The sequence below is a fragment of the Crinia signifera genome, chromosome 1 (assembly GCF_055691185.1).
Source record: "Crinia signifera chromosome 1, ASM5569118v1, whole genome shotgun sequence".
In the NCBI taxonomy this organism is placed as follows: domain Eukaryota; kingdom Metazoa; phylum Chordata; class Amphibia; order Anura; family Myobatrachidae; genus Crinia; species Crinia signifera.
In genome coordinates this window covers 308,349,158-308,371,885 of record NC_139217.1, presented here as the reverse complement: position 1 = coordinate 308,371,885, position 22,728 = coordinate 308,349,158, and the positions used below count along the sequence as shown (strand labels likewise).

Below are 22,728 nucleotides of genomic sequence, written 5' to 3'. Positions count from 1 at the left end.
TCTCCTCATCTGTAAGCTATCCGTGTAAATGATTCAAGACCTTAGATCAAAGAGGGTGGGGCCAAGTTGTCCAATTTGCCTCTCCACTCCCACACACTGTACACCTCCTTCTACTCTCTAGGATGAATATTGGGGGTTTATGTACTAAGATGGAAGTTCTATTGAAAATGGGATGTTGTTATGGGCATCCAATCAGAATCTATATATTATCTTCTAGAAAGTGCTAAAAAAAATAAGTAAGTAGATTCTAGTTGGTTGCCCATAGCAACATCCCATCTTCAATAAAACTCCCATCTTAGTAAATAAACCCCTAGAAGGGGTACTATCAAACATTGGCAAGTATGCTGTGTAGTGAATGTCTTACAAAAATATAGTTTATTATTATTTGTAGGTGAAACCTTTTTTTTAAAATGGACTGGTACTAACTAGGAATGGGCAGATTCGGTTTCTAAATAACCACCCCCCCCCCCCCCCCCTCCCCTGAACTTACCTGATCCAAGGTCACTTCTGGACGGTTTGATGGATCCCGATATTTTCCTGAGTCCAAAACAAAACCATATTGAGCAGTGTTGAATGAATAGCCCAGTGTTGATAGCAGCGTAGTCCCGACTAACTAAGGGACCCACTACCTTACCCAGGGCTGTTTCTAGACAATTTTGCTCCCAGTGCAAACAGTTAAAAATGCACCCCCCCATACATAGTTTGATACTAAAGAAATTGTGTTCGCCAGGGTGTGGCCTAACTGTAAGGGGTGCGGTCTAATTATAAGGGGTGTGTTTTAGCAGGAAAACAATTGCCTTACACCTCACTTTTGCAACCCGCATGACCAAACATTGATTACTGCATGAATGGTCATTGTCCTCTCACGTTTTAGTCGGCTGGCTGAAGGCCAGAAGTGAAATACAGTATAAATATGAGTGTCCACACAGTGAGCCAGTAGGCCACATAGTCCCTCCCCCCCTCTCCATAACAAACAGTGACAGGCTACTTAAATCAATTTGCACTGTTTATCTATCATGTTGATTACACATTATTCCACACTCTGTAATGCCCATTACACATTACGCCACACTCCGTAATGCCCATTACACATTATGTCACACGCTGTAATGCCTATTACACATTATGCTGCACACAGTGATGCCCATTACACCATATGCCGTACACCATGATGACCATTGCACAGTATGACCCACACCGTGACGCCTATTGCACATTATTTCCCCACACCAGGAAGCCCATTGCACATTATGTCACACTGTAATGCCCATTACACATTGTGCCACACGCCGTAATGTCCATTACACATTATGCCACACACAGCGATGCCCATTACAAATTGTCGCAAACCGTGATGCCCATTATACATTATGCCACACACCGTGATGTCCATTGCAAATTATTTCCCCAAACCATGATGCCCATTGCACATTATTTCCCCATACCATGATGCCCATTGAACATTATGCCACTGACCGTAATGTCCCCAGTACTCCTGCTAATACATATGATGCCCCCAGCAGTGCCTCTCACACAATGCCACCAGTAGTCTCCCTCACACAATGCCCAAGTATTGCCCCTCACACAATGCCCTAGCAGTGCCCCTCACACAATGCCCTAGCAGTGCCCCTCACACAATGCCCTAGCAGTGCCCCTCACACAATGCCATCAGTAGTGTACCTTACACAATGCACAGTAGTGCCATTTTTAAAAAAAATGCCCTTAAAAATGTCACTTACATAATGCTCCCAGTCCCAGTGCTCCTCCCAGTCCAACAGCAACAAAAACGAAAAGTGAGCGCTATAACAATGACATCTAGATTCCAGTCCCAATTAACTACTCCAACTTGAGTGAGGCGTGACACGCTGATAAAAGTATTGCCGGTCACGTGACCGGAACGGCACGCAGACGGGAAAACCAAGCAGCCTATTTAAACGAGGGCTGTTAAGAGATGGTAACACTTGATCTTTGATAAAGCCGCCGACAGATGAAGGCGGGGAAAGTGTCAGTTCCTGATTGCTCTAGCATCCATCCAACGCCGGCCGGCACATGGGAGTCTGAACTTTAAACCAGGATATGGTCCCTTAATATCAAGGTACTCTGGTATCTATCAGTCCACTGCAGCCATTATCTCAGTATTACTGCAACCTTAATGGCTATACACTGAGCAACTACTGGCTCACTACTCACTGAACAATGGAATTACAGTGGAATAAAACCCTCTTTTTGCATTTTATAGGTTTTCTATATTTTTTTGCTGTATCGGCCGGTACATAATCATATATTTATTAAATATGCTATTGTTATTTTTATGTATATTTATTTAATTAATGAATTAATTAATATAAATGTTATATTGATTACAATCCATTTTCTGGTTGTTCCTAGCGCTAACTCTACTTGTTCCTCACAGTCCAGCCCAGCCTGGCTCAGCATAACAGAGGGACATTGGTGCTACAGTGGTTAATCCTTGAGGTTTGTCAGGATCAAACATGGGAGGCCTCAGAAGGACGCATCTGGAGAGCGGGGAGTCGGATGGGCTGTCGCTATATCGCCTATTGGGTGGGAGCGTAGAGGAAAAATCTAAGGATAGAGGCTGAGGCGCTGTCTTGCTGCACTTTGTCCCACGTAAAGAGTATTGGTAAGGAGGGAGGTGTTCGGCGGGAGGAGGTGATGTGCTCAGCTCCAATACAGAGCAGAAGACAAGCCGTGCAGTCACATGGTGGCAGAGGAGGTGCCCCATGCTGTTGCATGGCTTGTCCACCTGTTGAAACGGTCATGTCCTTACCTTAGAGAGGCACGGATGACCTAGTATTCTGGACTGATAGTGGAGTACTGTCACATATGTGCGCTGATGATCACAGTCACATGCTGCCTCTAATTAACATCTGTGAATAAAATGACTGAGTGCCAAACTGAGGAAAGCCAAAGGGATGGGGGACTGTCAAAGACAGAGCAGGGTCCACTTTGTTACTGCCTTCACCAAAGTGCATGCCCCCTGCTCACACCCACTGTCTTCTCCTGTCAACCACTCTTTTTCCTTGTCACACTCTGCCTCCTCAAGCTTGACAAGCAACTCTGTGAAACTAGGGGGTTGAGTCTGCAGCTGACAGTCTGATGCCATACTGTAGGAGCCGGACTGGAGGCAAAGCCTGGGGGTAGGCTCCCCTGACAGGGTTTGTAGGGAGCTGACTAGCAGTTAGTCATAGGAGGAGTGCTTAAGGAGAGGGTCATAGGGGGAGGGGCTTAACGGGGTGTTGGAGGGGTTTATAAGCAGGGTTCAGGCAGGAAATAGGGGTCACTGGGAGATTTTCTCAACAGTGACATGTGTAGTATGTCACAGGACCCGTTTGCGCATGTGAAAACAAGTCTTTGGTACTTCCACCTGTACAGCGCAACTACAACCACATCTGAATAACCCCCAATGTTCAAAGCTGGATTAAGCTTGGAGCTGAAAATTTTAACCCCTGGGATGCCTACTACGGATCAAAGAGGACACAATCTACTCTGGAGGCCTTGCTAAGTATAATTTCTATCCACAGGTACCCCATGGGATTCTACTGGAGAAGAGGATGAGCCTACACCTACATTGGAATCCATAGATGAGTATGTATGAATGATTGTAGCATGTACAGTATTAAAGTTTAATTTCTCTTATCTGACTGATCCATGTAGGCTTCAGTCAAATGCAAATGAAAAAGATGTTCTATTTCACATTCGTATTACTGGTGAATTCATATTCGTATTCACCAGTACGAATTATAGTAAATTTGATGATACCATTGAAAGTAATGAGGTTTTATGGCCATATTCTCTCAATGGTGTATTCATTCATATTTTTTAGAAATTCTAAAAAATACAAATTGTATACATTTTGTAAATTATTTGATACAGCGACGAATATGACCATTCATACCCATTCTATCCCCTAGTGTCTGTCTGGTGATAGTCATGTTGCCATGATGCTGGGCCTATTTGGCCTTGGCCTGTGTTAAGCGCTACAAGTTGTTTAAATCTGCTGCCACCTTGTGGCCAAACATCATACTACTACTACTACTACTGATAATATTGCATGCTGATGTCTTTTATTAGTTAAACAACATTTTTGTTCAGCCCTTCGAAGATGTCAGTTTTGAGGGTACTGCAGCAAATATCTGATGTATCTTCTGCAGATTCTCTGCTTTAATTCTCAAATTCAGTCTCCATACTGTAGTTGTCCAATTTACCAAGTTCTGAAAATCTTAATACTGTACCATCATTATGTGTCATTGGGCCATACCTTCCATACAAATCTGGGTGGCGTGTATGGGAGAAAAGAGGGAAACCATACCGCAACTCATAATGGCTAGTAAATATTTTTTTTTTTCAAATATATTTCATTGAATATTTAAATCATTACAAATGTATGAAAAGAGAACAGGAAGGATGTGCAATGGTTGCAACCAAAGAGTACATCCATGTAGGCAGTAAACCCAATGTGGCCTTGATGTTATTCAATATTTTGTTCCAAAATTTCTTTATATGCCCGCAGGTCTTCACAAAAGATAGAAGAGAATTTGCACGGTGGATGCACACCAAAGAGGAAAAAATATATTTAAAGAGATAAATATTTTATTTATTTAAAACTTAAACTTATTAGTTATTGAAATAAAAAGAAGAGAGGACACTGTCCTGTGCACACTTTTAACATATATCATTGCACATGATGACCTCCTTCTGGGGCTTGTGAAGTTTTTAGAGGTTAAAAAAACTTCAAGACATACATACACACAACATACTGTATAATGTGACGTGCAAAACACAGGGAAAAAAGTAGTGTTTGTAGGGATTAAAAGAGTTTCCCTCAGGCTTGTTACTTTTTTATAGTGCTGTAGCTTCACATAGGTTATAAACCTTTATTGTGCAGCAATATTCAAAGGAAGCAATCCCTATAGGAGGGGAGGATGTAATACGGATTTCACTCTAAAGATGTGTTAGGACACTGAAGTTTAATTCACTTCTGATTGTTAAATGGGCCAGTGATTCCTATTAAACTTAATGGAATTTATTATTATTATTAGCAGTGGTTATTGATGTCACTGGCGTAACTATCGTCCCGCAGCCCCCGCCGTGGCGGGGAGGCGCTGAGGGTATGTGGGCGCCGGGGGGGCTGCGGGACGACAGTCACTGTCTGGCTGCCTGTGTGCACCGTCCGGATCTCAGCTCTCCCGGCTATTGCCGCAGCGCTGCTCTCACTGATACAAAAAGTGACACTTGGAAAATGGCTGCCCCCATACCGCAGACAGTTTTTCGTCTGCTGAATGGGGGCAGCCATTTTCCAAGTGTCACTTTCGTTAGCAGCAGTAGCCGGGAGAGCCGGGACCCGGCGCGGACGGATGCGGGCCAAGGTAAAACACACACGCACACAAACACACACATACACACACACACGCTCTCCCCCCGCAATCCCCCCCCCCCCCCCCCCCGCGCGCCACGGCTCCCCGCTGCTTGTTTTTTTTTGTTTTGTTTTTAGGGGGGGGGGGGGGCGCCCCCCTGCACTTTCGGCAGGGGGGCGCACAATTATTAGTTACGCCTCTGATTGATGTGTTTTCCCTCTGATTTACTGGCTTATTACGGTATTGTAATGAATCTATTGCCCTCTGGTGGTATTTTCTGAAATTACATACAAGCAGTTTTAATAGTCGTTTGACTGTGCAAGAATGATACTTTATTCTCAGTTAATTTCCAGATATCTTTTGTATCAAAATCTACTGAGCTCTACTGTATTGGATAGCTTGCACATCGATTTCACTCCCTCTCACAGAGCTACTTTCTTATTGTTAATTTGTATTTGCTTCACAACATTGTTATATTTTTCAATTGAGCAAATAATACTGTTTGCAACATAGTAACAAGTGGTGGGGTCTACACATGTTTCACAGGCTGCTTCATCAGGACCGCAAGCCGATTGTCCCCTGCTTGATTCATTACAATAAACTAATAAGCCAGTAAATCAGTGGGAAAACACATCAATAACCACTGTTAATAATAATATTAATAATAATAATTTCCCTTAAGTTTAGTAGGAATCATTCAGAAGTGAATTAAACTTTAGTGCCCTAACACATCTTTAGAGTAAAATCCGTATTACATCCTCCCCTCCCGTAGGGATTGCTTCCTTTGAATATTGCTGCACAATAAAGGTTTATAATCTATGTGAAGTTACAGCACTTTAAAACAGTAACAAGTCTAATGGAAACTCTTTTAATCCCTACAAACACTACTTTTTTCCCCATGCATTTGCACGTCACATTATATGTTGTGTGTATAAACAGATGGAGCCAGCCTCCCTTTTGCTGGCAAATCGCCAGATTGTCTCACACGCACGCGCGTCTCAGTTTCCGAGCAGCGGGGCGACGGGAACCCTGTCCGTCTCCGCTTCAGGGAGACGGACAGGGTTAGGTGGGAGAGCGGGGAGGCAGTGGGGACCCCGGGTGACCGCCGGCAAGCCGTCGGGGACCCGGGGGATGCGCCAGATCAGATGGCGGCTGGCGGGGGATGGCGGCTGGCGATTCTTCCGCCATCCCCTGCAAGACCGAGGCCTGCTCCATCTGTATGTTGTGAATTTTTTTTAACCCACAAGCCGCAGAAGGAGGTCATCCTGTGCAATCCTATATGTTAAAAGTGTGCACAGGACAGTGCCCTCTCTTCTTTTTATTTCAATAACTAATAAAAGTTTAAGTTTTAAATAAATAAAATATTTATCTCTTTAAATATTTTTTTCCTCTTTGGTGTGCATCCACCGTGCAAATTCTCTTCTATCTTTTGTGAATAACTGCCTCATTTTGCCCGGATAGCACCCCGTCAAACCACTAAAGATGGTCTATATATATCAAAATCCCTAAGAATTCTAAAAAGGATACTGCCCAATTATGTGCGGACCTCCTACTCCCACCTCCCCTGTTCCCGTAAAAATTCGCCCGCAGGTCTACATGTTATGGATGAAATTCGCCGAGGACATACCACACTTCAAACATTTCCCAGATTTGTCAGGGACAAAGTGCCGTCTTTGGGCCTGGGAGATATGAGCCCGATATAGTGTTTTAAGATGTGTTTCCTGCAATAAAGGCGATCTCAAGATACAAAGTGTTTTGTCATAATATTTAAATAGTATGTCACTGTTGGTCAATGTTGGTATATGAAAAAGCCATTGATCCTGAGTCTGTTTCCGTTGCTTAGTTAAATTTACTAGTAAAAATTCTTTATATAGTAGTTTCGTTTTGAAGGTTTGTTTTTCAAATTTTCCTATAAACGGGATGTTTGTGGCTGTATGGGGTTTTTTGGAGGACAGGGAGAAGATATAGTGGAGTAGTTGCATCACTGGGAAAAGGATATGAGTTGTCAATCCAAATTTCAGTTGTAGTTGGTGGAAAGATAATGTTTGGCAGCCTGGGTCAAAGACCTTGGGCATCAGTGACCTTCTAGGTGGACCACCATGTGTACGCTTGTTGGATATGGTAACCCTTGTACATGGACTATGTAATGCATTTATCTGGTGTGTCCACCTGTTACCCCTTTTTCATGGAGTCACTCCATTAAACATCACGCTTTTTTGATACTTTATTTTGGTTGTGCTGGCTTCTAATTCTATGATCTATATATATATATATACACATATATATTCTTGCCAGTTATTTATATAGCGCACACATATTCTGCAGTGCTTTAGAGAATATTTGAACATTCACATCAGACCCTGACCCAGTAGCAGCTTACAATCTATATTCCCTGCCACATGTACACGCACACACACAGACATCCTAGAGCTAATTTTTGTTGGAAACCAAGTAACCTACCAGTACATCTTTGGAATGAGGAAGGCAACCAGAGTACCCGGAGGAAACCCATGCAAGCACAGGGATAATATACAAACTCTGCACAGTTAGGGCCTATGGTGGGTATCAAACCCATCACTTTCTATGCTGCATCTCTCCACATGAAAGTAATGTGGAGGATCCAGGCCAGGTTTCATCTGAGTCCCCGTGTTTGTGATCCACAATTGGTGGATAATGTGAGCAAGGAGAAAAATACAGCAGAAAACCGTGGGTAAGCTAAATGGCAAGTTTTTTTTTCCTTCTCTGGTTATGCATTATTGACAGAATGTTTGCTATTGTGTGTTAGATAGCCAGCAAAGCAGGTGGGTGTCGGCTTGGTCTGTTTGATTAGTCTGACTCTAGCACATTTTATTAAGCCTCCTAAGGTTTGCCCTTAAATTGACTGTGTCTGAGGCATGCTCCTATCCTGGCCTTGAAAAGGCTATACTAGAAAGGATTGCAGTCAACTAGGCCCAGCAAAACCCAGGAATTCCATGACTGGAGGCCTGAGGGCTCTGAGCCTCCCAGGATTCATCTGGCCAAACTAGCCCAGCTGGCAAGGGCCTAGTTGCAGCCCAATAAAAACTCTGCAGTGAGGATTGTGGGTGTTAGACTGCTTGGTGCAGCTGTGGGCTCCGCCTTCTTTGGTGTACTTTGAGTGTGGCAAGTCTTTACGAGTGTGGCTGAACTGCCCGAAACAGGGAGAGCTGATGGATTGCAGTGCAGGAAAAAAGGCTCAGCCAATGATCAGCATGGCGGCTGTGGAGGTATCCCAAGCAGAGTACTTCCTGTTCCGGGTGCTGGTACAGTTGGAAGGCCGGGAGGTCTGGTGGATACTGGCAGTGAGCTTACCATTGTTGATGCTAACATAGCTTCTCCAGGAGCTGACATGGTTCTGCCTCCTGTCAGGTGTCGGATGTGTGAGGGCTACGCTAGCAAGGAATTAACTAGGATGTCTGCTTGAGGGAAAAAACTGTTTCTGTGTCTAAGCTGTACCGTCTGCCAGATGGTAGCCTCCGGAACAGGTCATGTGCAGGGTGGGACTTGTCCTCGATGATCCTGCCTGCTCGTTTCAGGACCCTGGCATGATAGATGTGCTCAACTGCAGGGAGATTTGTGCCTATGATTTTCTGTGCTATTTTCAAAATGCATTGTAGTCTATGTCAGTCGTGAGCTGAGGCCGAACTGAACCAGACTATGATTGAGGAACAAAGAACGGATTGGATGATCGCCGTGTAGAAGCTCCTGCGGCAGTTTACGCTTCCTTAGTTGGCAAAGAAAATAAAGTCTCTGCTGGGCCTTCCCTACTTTACTCTCGATGTTACAGTAGGTCCCCATCTTAGGTCCTTGGTGATCGTGGAGTCCAAGAATCTGAAGGATTCAACCAAAGTTACCACGCTGTATTCAATAACGAGTGGGAGGAGAGAGTGTGGGGTCATTCTGAAATCATTGATCATCTCTACTGTTGTTGTTTTGTTTAGCAGAAGGTTGTGCATGCTGCACCAGGAGGTCAACCGCTTGATCTCCGTCCTATAGGCAGACATGTTACCCTCTGTGATGAGACCTATCTGCATGGTGTCATCTGTGAATTTGAGGAGCTTCACAGAGGTGACTACTGAGGTGCAGTCGTGGGTATAGATAGAGAAAAGAAAGGGAGAAAGAACGCACCCCTGCGGTGCACCCGTGCTGGTTGTCCTGGCCTCTGAGATGAATTTCCCCGCTTTGACTCTCTGTACCCTGTCCATTAGGAAGTTTGTCACCCATAGCCATTCTGGGACATCTAAGCTGTGCATTTTTAAATGCAGAATATCAGGTACTAAACAAGTACCATAAGTTTTCTTCTGCGTATTCGTGCACCTCCCGGACGCCGCTGCTCTAGTCTTTGCTCCTGCTGCCTGCCCTGCAGTGCCCACACGGCCACACAACTCCAGCAGCACAACCAGACATGTCACACGCACACCCGGCTTGGTGGCCAATCGCAACTGCGCTGCCACTGACTGAGAGACTGGGTCAACCAAGAGACCACCCAGTGTTGCCACATCATTCATTGCTGGCGGCTGGTCATGGCTGAAAAAGAACAGCCACAGGGCAAACTACAGCCAGTGACAGACTGGGACTGAGATAGGGCTGGCCATCGACTATCGATGTTCCCAAAACATCGATGGTTGGGACCTAGTGCTCGATGTTTTGGGCATCGATAGTGGATGGTCGAATAGTTTTATGCCATCGATGGATGGCTTCCGATGGTAAAAGTTGTGGGCACATGCGTGCGCAGCGTCATTGCATCCAGCGGCATCGCTGCGGGCGGCCCGCCCCGCCGGAAGGTGTGCGCATGCGCAAAAGAAACTTAAACTGGATTGATGGCTAAAGTTTCTTCTGCACATGCGCGTGGATCCCGGCCGAGCAGGCTGCCCGCAGCGACCCTTCCCGTTGCTCTGCGCATGCGCGGCTAAGCGATGGCAGGAACCATCGATGGTGTGAGATAGAATGGTTTATAGCCATCGATGGTTCCTGCTCTAGAAGCCATCGATGGAAACCATCGATGGGGGATGTGCCGATGGCCATCCCTAGACTGAGACGAGTGGAGTAGCTGGGCAGCAAGGGGGAAAAAAATCGCCAGCGGATGCCGTCCATCGATGGCATAAAAACTATTCGACCCTCACCTATTGAATGATGCCCAAGACATCGAGCACTAGGTCCCGACCATCGATGTTTTGGGAACATCAGCACTGCAGCATGGAGGGGGAGACACATTGAATCACCATCAAATGTTTACCTTTCGATGGTGGCAAACATCGGAATGCCGCCACCGAACGGTAGCAGTACTACCATCAAAACAAATAAATCAGTGGTTAAGAAACATCCACCCCTAGCCCTCTCCAGGCAGCCAGAAAGTAAGCAATTGTCATTGCCAAGTTGTGTGATGTGCAATACGCTGCTGTTACTAGTGGCCGACATGCTGAATGCAACAATAACCAATATACAATTGTGTTCTTACTCCGGCTTTTTTTTCACTAAGTCACGGTGACAACTGTGAAACTGTCCCTTTAAATAGAAACCGGAAACTTCTCATTTCGCAAACATTCTATTGGAACCCGTCCCTTGACGTCATGGAGCCCCAGCTGCCGGGGCAGGAGAAAGGATCACGTGGGTGAGTCGAGGAAGGAGCCGGCTGCAGGCAGGCTGAGGAAGCGTCGATTTACGGCTGACGTGTGATTTCAAGATCACAGCATTGCTGGAGGAACCGAGGGGGGAGTTTAGATTCTTCTCACAACAGTGCAGCCTACTTCTCTCTGTCTTGGGTCTGTAACCCCCTCTCCTGGTGAGATGTCCCAGCGACTTTCGTGTAGTAGCCGGCTAGGCTCTGGCTCGGCAGCGGCAGGTGTCTCTGCGGCTGCCCTGGTGGTGTTACCTGCGCCTTCTGGGGACACTCTACGCACACTGGGTAGCCACACTGTGGATCTGCCGCGAGAACACAAGGCCATAGAGACGGCGTTAGCCGTTGGCAAGAGGAAGGTCGCACGGGACCGCGCTATGAGCGCACTGCCCTATTACTGCCGAGGTGAGGTGGTGAGGGGCTTCGGCAGGGGGTCCAAGGAGCTTGGCATCCCCACAGGTGAGCGCATTCCTCCCCTTTTTCCTCCGGTGGATTTCACCTACCATGGAGCGGTCGCCGGCAATGTAGTGCTAGCAATTGTCAGAAAACAAGGTTCATTGTGGTTTACTTAGACTTTCAGTTATGCAATAGCTAACCAGCTACATGTGTTACTCAGCGGTCCCAGCTATAGGTCATAGAGTCGACCACATGAAGGTTGACACCTGAAAAGATTGACATGGGCTTAGCTCGACAGGGTCATTTGGTTGACCCAATCATTAGGTAGACACGGGCAAGGTAGGCAGTTGAAATGTCAAAGGGGCTTTTTCACGTTTTTTTTTTTTTGTCCCGAATGTTTACGCGGACACCGTATCAGTGCACCATGTCCCCACGCATGGCTTGCTATGCTTGGCACACTATTCTTTTCTTCCTCCATGCCCTAGTGGATGGTAGGGCATGAAATACTGCTTGTCGGCTAAAAGAAAAAGTGAAACACCCATTTTGACACTGCTTGTTGACATAAGCCCATGTCAATCTTTTCAGATGTCTACCTTCAGTGGTTGACCCAAGCATTTTGACGGTGTGTTGACCTAACCACCTATTACTGTCCCTTAATCCTTCCCGGGTGCCTTCCCTTTGGATGATGCAAATCTTCCACAAATAGGCATCACTCAGTGTCTCACTTCAAAAAAACTTTTATACAATGTGTACAATTTTTTTTTTTTAAGTGAGACCTGGAGTGACACCTATTTAAATTTGGCATCTATCTCAGTGGTTCCCAAACTGTGTACCATGGGTGCCTCCAGACACTTACAGGGGTGCCCCAGGTTGGTGGTCCAGGACCAATTCAAATTATTTATTAACAATTATTTATGGACAAAACCAGTGCTGATGGCTGCCAATCATACAATATGTGTACAATCAGAAGCAAATAATGCCCTTTACCACATAACTGAGCCTAAGAAGCACGTATAAGCACAATCTATTTACATTTCTATATTTTGGGGGGGGGGGGCCTAGGGGGGCCGTGGGAAAGTTCTGTTACTCTAGGGTGCCATGATTTGAAAAAGAACCTGATCTATCTTGTTATGGACACCCCCGCAGGCAGGACCATAGCACGGCACTCCAGGATATTGTTATATATATATATATATATATATATATATTTTTTTTAAAAAGCAGATTTATTGATACAACAGTTTTGTGGTACAAGCCCCTTTTATCAGGTAGACAGCATATATATAGATAGGAGCGGGGGGGGGAGGGAGAGTTTTTGGGCTTAAAGTGCATTGCTGGAGATATCATTTTGACAGGCTTGTAATAAGTACGTTATATTGCCCTTGTGTAAAGGTCAGTAATAGTTGAAAAAAGTCATTGTGACCATGTTAATATTATGAATGTCACTATTGACCCAATATTCTGAACCCAGTGCCACTGTCATGTAGGTCATTTATTGTTCTTTTGACACAGACTATTTGAAGACAAAGTAAACATTGTTAATCTGTTAAAATACATTTTTTTTTTTCAACCTTGGTTGGTCCTAAAGCCAGTTAGACACTACACAAATATCTGGCTGATCATGTGTATGAACCCCTTCAGTGGTGTGTGTGTGTGTGTGTGTGTGTGTGTTTTTTAGGGAGCACTCCCCAGCGCGGAGGTTTTTTTTTTTTTTCGGGAGCACTCCCTAAACCCACCACCACCACTCTGTCTCCTGGTGCTGGGCAGTGCCACTTAGCACTACATCAGCCGCTACCTGGCCCTGCCCCCGGCAACCCAGCTCTGTGCGGCATGACGCTAGCAAGGTCACACAGCCGGGGGGAAGGAGGCGGGGCCGGCAGTGGCTGAAGCTGGGCTCTGCGCTCATCTCCGCGCTTAGCTATGCTGCCTGGCACTAAGAAGCGCAGACTATGGCAAGAATTTTCTGAGTTTGCCAGTCTGGGCACTGGAGCATAGCCTGCAAAATTCATGGGAGTGCCACTGAAAGGGTTAATGGCAGTTCTGTAGGCAATGAGGGATAGATTCAGTTGTGTGGTGTGTTTATTTTTTTAACTGGTCTTTTGGCTTGTGATAGTTTGTTGGTTTTATTTTAAAATGGTTCTAAATAAATGTTCAATTTTATCAAATTGTTGAAAGTGTGCACCAATTAATGACTACAGTCTTGTAGTTCTTTTGTACTTGTGTATGGTTGTACTTCTTGAAGCCCCTTAAACTGATACAGTACATGTTGCTTTGTGGTATTCATTTTGAGCGCAACACACAGACTATAATTCATATTATTGTCTATCTCATAGATGGATAGAGATCTCCTCCAATTTATAAATATTTTGAGGGAGGTGTAACCAGGAATAAGTTATATTCAGACCTTGTCTTCGTATTAATTTTGCAAAAAATTGCTAATTCAGCAATGGTGCTATGTTGCAGGGACAACACTAGCCCTACTGCTGGCACCGGGCTGCACTCGAGATCTTGCAAATAATAGCGAGATCTCGCGCAGGCCGGGGTAGAGAGGGAGCGTGTTTTTTTTCAAATGCGGGGGTGCTGATTAGGAGTGCCGTGGACACAGGACATAATGTGTCCACACTATGGCAGGAGAAGCAGGACTTGATATTTCCTCAAAGTTACAGCCATGTTAATATATGTACCACATAGATTGGTGTTTGTAGTACTGAAGCTAGAGGTATTGATAAAATTAAGAAAAAGTTGTAGTCTGTCAATGTTTTTAGGGCTGGTGGCCTAAAGAGGACTAAAAAGCAGTAGCAAAAATTACACCCTTCCCATTAAAACTATCTTCCTACATGCATCAATGAGAATTGAGTGCCCATGACCATGTTGCTGATGCACAGTTTGTCCTTTCTTAGATCACAAGTGGTAGGTACTAGGGTAGCCAATCAAGGGATTTGGCCCCCAAAACGCCGGGATTTCAATGTATTTCAGGATTAGACTGTGTATGCGCAGTCTAATGCTGGGCAGCGTCTGAGAAGGTGCTCAGCTGCCTGGCTTCTCCCGTCCCAGGCAGCACGGCTCTGCGCTGCCTCCATCCTGTCCCCGACCCGAACACTCGCCCATCAGCGGACCAGCCTGCTCACCATCAACCTGGCTCCATCTCCCCAGCTCGCCCACCCTCCCGGCTCCCGGCCGCACCACGCTTCTGTCAGTATATATGCGGGGCGACTGAGGCGGGTTTTTTATATTAGGGAAGCCAAACCCGGGATTGGGCCTTTTTCAATCCCGAATTCCAGGATTGAAAAAATGCCCCGGGATTGGCATCCCTAGTAGGTACTAACCATTACATACTGGGAATGCACCACAAAACCTGTCATTTTGGCAATGTTTTGACCCAGTTGTCCTGCCATCATTCCTTGGACTTTGTCGAAGTGTTACACTGCAGCTCTAAAATGGTATATTGCCGATTTTTTTCAGCCTTCTAAAATGGTTAGAGCTGCAGTGTGAAAGCATCAGTTCTAAATTACCGGTTCAAGAAAACCAGTAAATCAAAATGGGTAAAAAAAGGATCCTTCACAGTTCAGACCCATTTTTTGTGCAGTGTAAACCGGTATATTAGATCCCACACTGGTGTCCCTCCTTGCCAGCACTCCCTCTTGAATTTTTTTTAGGGCAGGGTGGTGACCACGGGGAGGGCACATTTTTCAGTCAGGAAGGCACATTTTAATTTTAAAGTGCAAAATGATGCAAGATATTATTATAGATAGATATATCTCTATCTTATTCTGGCAGCACAAAACTAAATACTAAACTGGCTGTGGTAAAGTCATACCCTATAATGCCCATTACACGATATGCCATGACTGGACAATTAAAAAAAAAATAATTAGGGACAATAGGGCCTTAGGCATGTGCCAAACGATTATACCATAAGGCCTATTATACACCACACACCCATATTATACCACCTGACATCATTCCCATTACACATTATGCCAGGGCTCAACAATTAAAAAAAACCAATAAGGACAACAGGGACAGTGCATGCTGAAGGCGTGTGCCAAAAACACTGCAACGCCTATTATACTGTACATCACACACCCATTACATAGTATACTACATGCAACCAACTTGTGACACCGGAGCTTCAAACATCAGCAAAATTATGCTATAAATGAGCCGATGGTTTAGAGCTCAGGTGTCACCAATTGATTGAAGTGCCCAAGGTCCATTGGAATGAAGAGGTATAGTATAGTGGATTGCAGTAACCAGCATACACACTGCCTTCCTGTGGAAAAGATTTCCACCAGCATGGTCATCCCTTATAAAATTTTACACCTAGCAAGAGGGCTGGGTTTACCAAGGCGCAAAAGGCCAACCCAGCCCTCCTACCTTACTAGATAATCCCCCCCCCCCCCCCAACTGCATTTACGCAGAGGGGTGACTTAAGCAGACTGACAGCGCGTGTGTCTGGGCTGGGAGAGGAGGCGGGGTGGGCAGGCACTTGAGAGAGCCTGGTGACCTTCGTGTCAGCGCAGCGGGGGGGGGGGGAGGGGTTGGGAGGAATGCTTTCCGGAAGAGCTATGGAGCGCTGGCTATGGAAACGGCAGGGAGGAGTGTCCACATGCTGGCTATGTAGACTACAGGGGGGGGGGGGGGTGTCCACATGCTGCCGCCGCTCAGCACATGCTATGGAGATTGCAGGGGGATGTTTCCACACGCTGCCGCCGCACAAACACAATGTCAGTGAGCGGAGACTTCTGCTGCAGCCGGGTAGGAAAAGTAAATTCTCATTGCGGCTATTAACTTTGCAGGGCGGCCGAAAACAGGCAGGGCGCAATTCACCAGCTTGCAAAGGGGCAGCGCCCTGTGTAAGAAGCCTAGTGGGAACACTATCTTGTCCGTCCACCCCCAGTACCTGGTAGCGTGCATGGATCCGGGCAGTGGGTAATTACCCATTAATATACAATTTAAAACACGCAGTGTAAAAGGGTCTTTATGGCTCAGACCCGTTTTAAGTTCCGTTTACAAATACTGGGTCTTTACCCGTTTCTGCAGTGTGAAAGCAGCATTACATTCTTTCACTTGCTTGTTTTCCTGTTTCCAGTGCATCAACTTCAAGAAAACTGTTCAGTTGTTGCATTATAAACTGCACGCCTTTCCCAGTGCCATGGTAACAAGACGATCAATACTATTCACTTCACCAGTTTTAATGTCACTTATTTTACATTATAGCTCCTTTTTGTGATTAGATGCAGCTCTCCATCTCTTTTGTAATGTATTGTATCTGTTACTGTTGATGGGTGCATACCTATTCATTATTACATTGTTATATATAAAACATGTGCCCGCTGCTTACATTTTTAGTTTCTATACACTGCAACCAATATACTTTGGGCCTGATTCTGGTTCACTTGCAAATGCAAGTTCTCTCTATAATGGACAAAACCATGTGCACTGCAGGTGGGGTAGATGTAACACGTGCAGAGAGAGATTTGGGTGGGGTTTGTATTTCAAACCTATATGTATGTTGCAGTATAAACATAAAGCAGCCAGTACTTCTCTGCACAGGAGAGAGAGATATCAGATAGAGAAAGGGGCAGGGGTGCATACAGGAGTATGTCAGGGAAGAGAGAAAAAGATGGGAGCATGTGTGTCGGGGAAAGACATAGGAGAAGGTGGTATCAGGGAAAGAAAGAGAGCAAGAGTTTGTGTTGGGGAGAGAAAGGGTGTCAAATAGAAAGTGCCAGGTAGAGATAGGTATGGCATGGGGAGAAATGAGATAGAGGGGGCAGAGTAGCATGGGGAGAGAGAAAAAGGAGAAGCGGCAGAGGAGAGAGGATGTGAGAAGAGCGTATGAGAGAGAGAAAAAGGGGAGAAAGCAAGTAGGCCAGGGAGAGAGTGAAAAAGGTTGGGGGTTGAAGCAAGAAATGGGTGAGATGTACAGGGGTATCCCCAGCTTAACTTTTTTTTTTTTTTTGCAAGTGAATGCAGTTTGTCACCCCTAGATGGGATAAATGTGCTTTTGTTGTGCCACAAAAGGGGGGTGCGACCACACAATAGTGCGCCCCCCCCCAAGGGTTCAGGAGTGGCAGGTGGATAGTTAGTGACAGGGATATATATAGTGGCAGGTGGATAGTTAGTGACAGGGATATATATAGTGTATGTTACTCACGTGCGTCCAAGTTTCTGGGGGGCGCGAACCCTGCCCGTCTCCGCTTCAGGGGACCACCCAACTTTCACAAATATTTCTTATAAAGGAGGATGTGTAATTTAATAGTGCACTTAAAATATTAAACCTATTGAAAGGTTCTTTGTACATCATATATAGTATGATTTCAAGTTTTATTCAGGCTGACTCCATCCACTTAGGGCAGGGGTGTCCAATCTTTTTGCGACGAGGGCCAGATTTGGTTAAGTGTAAATGTCTGTGGGCCGACCATTCAGCCTGACTTTCTTTGAATCATTAATCACATCAGAATGGTCCCCCACTCTGCACCCATTCACTGTCTCCCCCAGCCTGCCCCCCTTCTCTTAATGTCCATCAGTGCCTACATTCATTGTATGTCCCCAAGCCTGACCCTCCTTCGCTGTATGACCCCCATTCACTATGTACCCCACTCTGCCCCCATTCACTGTATGTTTCTCAGCCCCTTGTGTGAGCCAGAGGAAGGAGAGGTAAAGCAGGCACTGCAAGGACAGTAGATGCTTGGGCTCCCACTGCTGCCCTCCTCCGTTCTGCATGTTACGGGAGCAAGCTTCCCCCCCTTGCTGCCCCCCTTCCCAAACACTGCTGTCTCTGTGATTGTGGAGTAGGGTGATATAGGATTGCAGCAGCAGGGGTAGGACGCCAAACACATCTGACTGTGGAGGCCGGAGCCTCCACACTGCAGCAGACGGCAAGGTAAAGGCGCGCTCGCCGGGGTCCCACCTTTAGTGTCCTGTGCTGTGATTCCCACATCTGATGTTCCGCCCGCTTCCAGCTGGAGGCTGCGGGCCACTTGAAATGACAGCCCGGGCCGCAATTGGCCCCCGGGCCTGACTTTGGGCATGCCTGACAGGTTTTACATGGGAGACAATGTCTGTAATTTTCAGTTTTCACAAAAGATATCTTTTGTCCAATATCGTTCAGAGCGCATATGCTCCATACACTCAATATCGTTTTTGAGCAATATAATCAAATTTCCTGCTCTGGCGTAAATTACATACAGTATAATTACATGCAGGGCTGTCATCACAAATTGTGGGCCCCAGGACTGATGAGGGGCAGGGCCCCTGTTCCCTTTCTTGAACACTTGCAAAGCCAAATTAGACCTGTGTCTGCAACACTGGTTACATTACTCACCCTCCTACATTGCTTCAAGGGAAATGTGAACTCCTTATGGCTGCCCTGGTCCTGATTAGATAACTAGCCCTCTGATTGACTGTCATTATATTCATGTATCCCTGATTACGATTTACTTCCATCAGTAAAATTATTTCTTCGTATAAGGTATCTAAAATAGTATATACAGGTAACTTTTAGAACAAGCAAGCTGTAGTAATGTAGCCTTCTGATATTAGATATATATAAAATAGAAAGGGATATTGTAGCCGTATTACTTGTTCAAATCAAAAAGATATTTTAAAAAGGTCTTGAGTAAATCATGTGACTCAGAGATAGGATTGAAGAATTAATGTTCCATGGGATGGGCCTGACGTGCTCCTTACATAATCTGACCCCAGTTGAACTGCAAATATGTTCTTATTCTTGGGCAAATTGTGCATGCGTTTCATGTTCCCAGCAGAATTTTCAGTTGTGTTTGATCTCCCAACATGACCTTTAGCCAGAAACACTCAGCACCACCGACCCCTGTGCTAACATTAACTTAGGTGATGCGGACATTTAGATTGCGGTTGGAGCCGGTTACCACATGCATTTCTTGCAGTTGGTAGTTATAAAATAAGAAACAAATGATGGCTCTCCTTTTGGGGTCAAATAATAAATTTCAGAACATAATTTTTTTATGATGGTTGGTTGGAATGAATATATATATTCTTATGGTTAAGTTTCTTTAAACTGACTTTAAAAATACCTGTCTATAGTATGTTTGTCTCTTGTGTCGGCTTGCAAAATGAGCTACTGCTCAACCCATATTATGAACCTAATAATACACTCTACAGTAGACCTAACATCATGCTAGACTAAAGACATACATAGATGTAACATACTTGTCTTTCTCCTGAAGCAAATTTTCCTGAGGATGTTGTGGACAATCTTCCAGCTGACTTGACTACTGGCATCTACTATGGATGGGGCTGTGTTGGCGATGGACAAGTTTATAAAATGGTTATGAGTATTGGCTGGAATCCTTTCTACAAGAACACGAAAAAATCTGTGGTGAGACTTTTTTTTATTTCTTTTTTTTTATTGCATTATGTAATGTGCAAGGAGGGATTAAAGTGTGTGTGTGTGTGTGTGTGTGTGTTTTTTATTTTTTGCCTAACCGTATGTCCACTGCTAGTACCTAACCATCCTTATGATCAGGTTTCTGGTGTCAGCATTCTCATTAATGCTGGCATGCTTGCGTTAGTATTCCCCTGGGACGCTAACCAAATCCCCCTTGGATAGTAGTATGAATGTGCAGAGGGTTGAATCAGTGCACACAAGCACCTAGAGTGCTAAACTGCTATAATATATTATGCAAATTTGTCTGCCTCTATACTGTTGCCAATAATAAAGCACCATGGGCCACGTGTCAAGCAGATACATATGTAGTAAGACAGAACTCTTGGGGCTTGTATGAACATATTACATCACTGACACAATGTTATGGGACATACACATGGGGCGATATGAGGGCTATTTCTAATTGATCTGACTAGATCAATTAGAAATGAAGCACAGATCGCTCCGTGAGAGACAACCAGAAAGACCAAGGATCCTAGTCTACACAAATAAGCAGAGTGTTTATTTTGTTTTAATGTCACTCTCCTAACTATTGTTTTCTCTATGATTTTAGGAAACTCATATTATTCATCAATTTGAAGATGACTTCTACGGTGAAATACTTAGCATAGTTATTGTGGGCTACATCAGACCAGAGGAAAGCTTTGACTCTTTAGGTAAGTGTTTAAAAAACAAACAACAAAAAAAAAAACAGATTTAAAATCCTATTAAGCGCGTGTCCATCTTTCTCTTATGGGTCATTAGTTATCTTGTCCCTGTGAGTAAGCGTTTCTATATGCCGCGCTGACAGTAGTGCCAGACTCACTAAGTTTTGTTCACAGCTTTACAAGGCTGCATACAAAAATCAATAAATTAACTACTTGTCCCTTATGTTGCCTAGATAGCAGACGCTATCTAAACAGTGTCTGTGTTTGTTGCCGGTAACTGGCTGCTGAGCTGTAAACCCTGCAGTTTTGTCTAATTTGCTAATGCCAGAACCTAAAAATAGTTAATTTTACCCTATTTTGTAGACCACAGGTTTTCAAACCCCACGCAGTGCATGTTTTGCAGGTCTCCTCACAGAATCACAAGTAAAATAATTAGCTCCACTGGTGTGAGTGAGTAATGCATGCACCTGCGCACCAGCCGGGTGACCTGGAAAACTTAAACTGTGTGGGGTCCTGAGGACCGAGTTTGAGAACCACTGTTGTAGACAATATAAATAAATAAAACTACTACAAAACACATAACCGTTATTTCCATTCAGTGACTTGTGTTTTAATTTATTATTATTATTTTTTTGCTACAGATGCTCTCATATCTGCAATCCATAATGATATAGAGGAAGCAAAGAAACAACTGGATCTGCCTGAACACAAGCAACTGAAAGATGACTACTTTAACACGCCACATAAAATAATGAATGGTCATTGACATTGGTCAGACATGGTCAATTACTAGATTATTTGTGCATTGCACTGTAATAAGAGCGGAAATCCGTTTAGCACAAAGATGAATGAGAAAATGACCATGTTTGGCTACCGTATGAAGGCAAATGTGCACATTAGTCATTGATTACATAAATCACAAAGGGAGTTTTCCATGCAGCACTTTGTTGTTCGTTAAAAACTCCCTTCGTGATTGTTACGTAATCATCAGAGCAGCTAATTTTTTTTATTTTTTATTTTTTTTTATTAAAGCTATACATGGTGTGTCTAAATGTGACCATGTTTGGTAGTGCACTACAAGTCTGTTTTTTTTTTTTTTTTTTTTTTTTTTCATCCGTTCAGCATTTTGACCAAAACGTTATCTTTGTTACAAAAATCTAGTAAACTGAACCATGTGCAGCTCATCAATAGGGTAAAATCTTTAAATCATAATTTATTTTCAGCAATACTATTACACTTTTATTTCATGTATATATGTTGGCCATCTATAAAGCTTTTACACTTCTGTGCTCCACCCATCTCCAATGCCTTGTTCTTTAACAGTTATTTAAAGTCAAATTACCTATTTTTTTATTTTTATCTGGAGTACACAGACTATATAAAAGTGTATAAGCTAAATTAAACTACCAGTAATTGTTCTAGAAAAGTATATATTTTAAACTGGAGCTTTTTTTTTTTTTCAGTCTACAACAATTTATGTATTGTAAATTTCATTCCTGCAGAGGTAACTCCTCTAAAATATTGTATAGAGCCCTTCTCTGTGGCAAAGATGAAGCAAAAAATTTAAATATTTGTAATAGAAAGCACTGCATATAAAATATACTTGGGGGAAGAATATTATCTCACTATATAGCCTTAAGAGGTTGCCATTTGAAATATCCCATAAGCAAATACTTATTTTAATGTGCAGAGGAACATCTGAAAGTAGAAGTTGTAGTGAAATGTCATCAGTGCCTCTCTAAACACAATCCAAGTGTAAATGTGCCAAATCTATGTGCTTAATAAATTATTCCATGTCCATTTATCTTTAATAACTAATGCTGCAGAGTTTGTTTACTCAATACTACACTAAAATTTGGTATCAAACTTGACATATTTAAAGTTTTTGTAGTAGTGCTTAAGCAGGGTTTATGATGGGTATAGTACGTTTCTATGTGTTTCTTTTATTCCAGGTTTAAAATTTTACTTACATTTATTTTATTATTTATTAAGTTTCGGTACTTGTTTCCTAGCAGGACGCCAAGATTTCTTACGTACGCAAAGGTAGTGAAATCGCATCGCATGGTACGTTTTTACCATGCAATGTGATGTGATGCGATATTTGATTGTACAAGCACCCATGCCATGAGATATGATGAGTGCTTGCAATGAGATGTGATGTGTGCATAGTATGTGATGTGATGGGTGCTTACAATTGTAAGCACCTGCACCTACGCCATTGTTTAGCGTCAACCCCAGTAT

General features: G+C 44.0%; 1 protein-coding gene across 1 annotated transcript; it reads left to right on the top strand.

The window, feature by feature from the left end:
* Nucleotides 1-11,180: 11,180 nt before the first annotated feature.
* RFK (riboflavin kinase) lies at nucleotides 11,181-22,301 on the top strand. The gene is made up of 4 exons (XM_083186126.1): nucleotides 11,181-11,469; nucleotides 19,620-19,771; nucleotides 20,394-20,496; nucleotides 21,129-22,301. Exons 1-4 carry the CDS (start codon nucleotides 11,181-11,183, stop codon nucleotides 21,251-21,253), a joined length of 669 nt encoding a protein of 222 aa, XP_083042252.1. The 3' UTR covers nucleotides 21,254-22,301.
* Nucleotides 22,302-22,728: the final 427 nt, after the last annotated feature.

Bases quoted from the DNA above. Each gene is read 5' to 3' on its own strand.
- RFK (XM_083186126.1), top strand. From the start codon at position 11,181: ATGTCCCAGCGACTTTCGTGTAGTAGCCGGCTAGGCTCTGGCTCGGCA. The intron at 11,470-19,619 runs GTGAGCGCATTC...TTTCTCCTGAAG, and splicing joins GGAGCTTGGCATCCCCACAG to CAAATTTTCCTGAGGATGTT. The intron at 19,772-20,393 runs GTGAGACTTTTT...CTATGATTTTAG, and splicing joins AGAACACGAAAAAATCTGTG to GAAACTCATATTATTCATCA.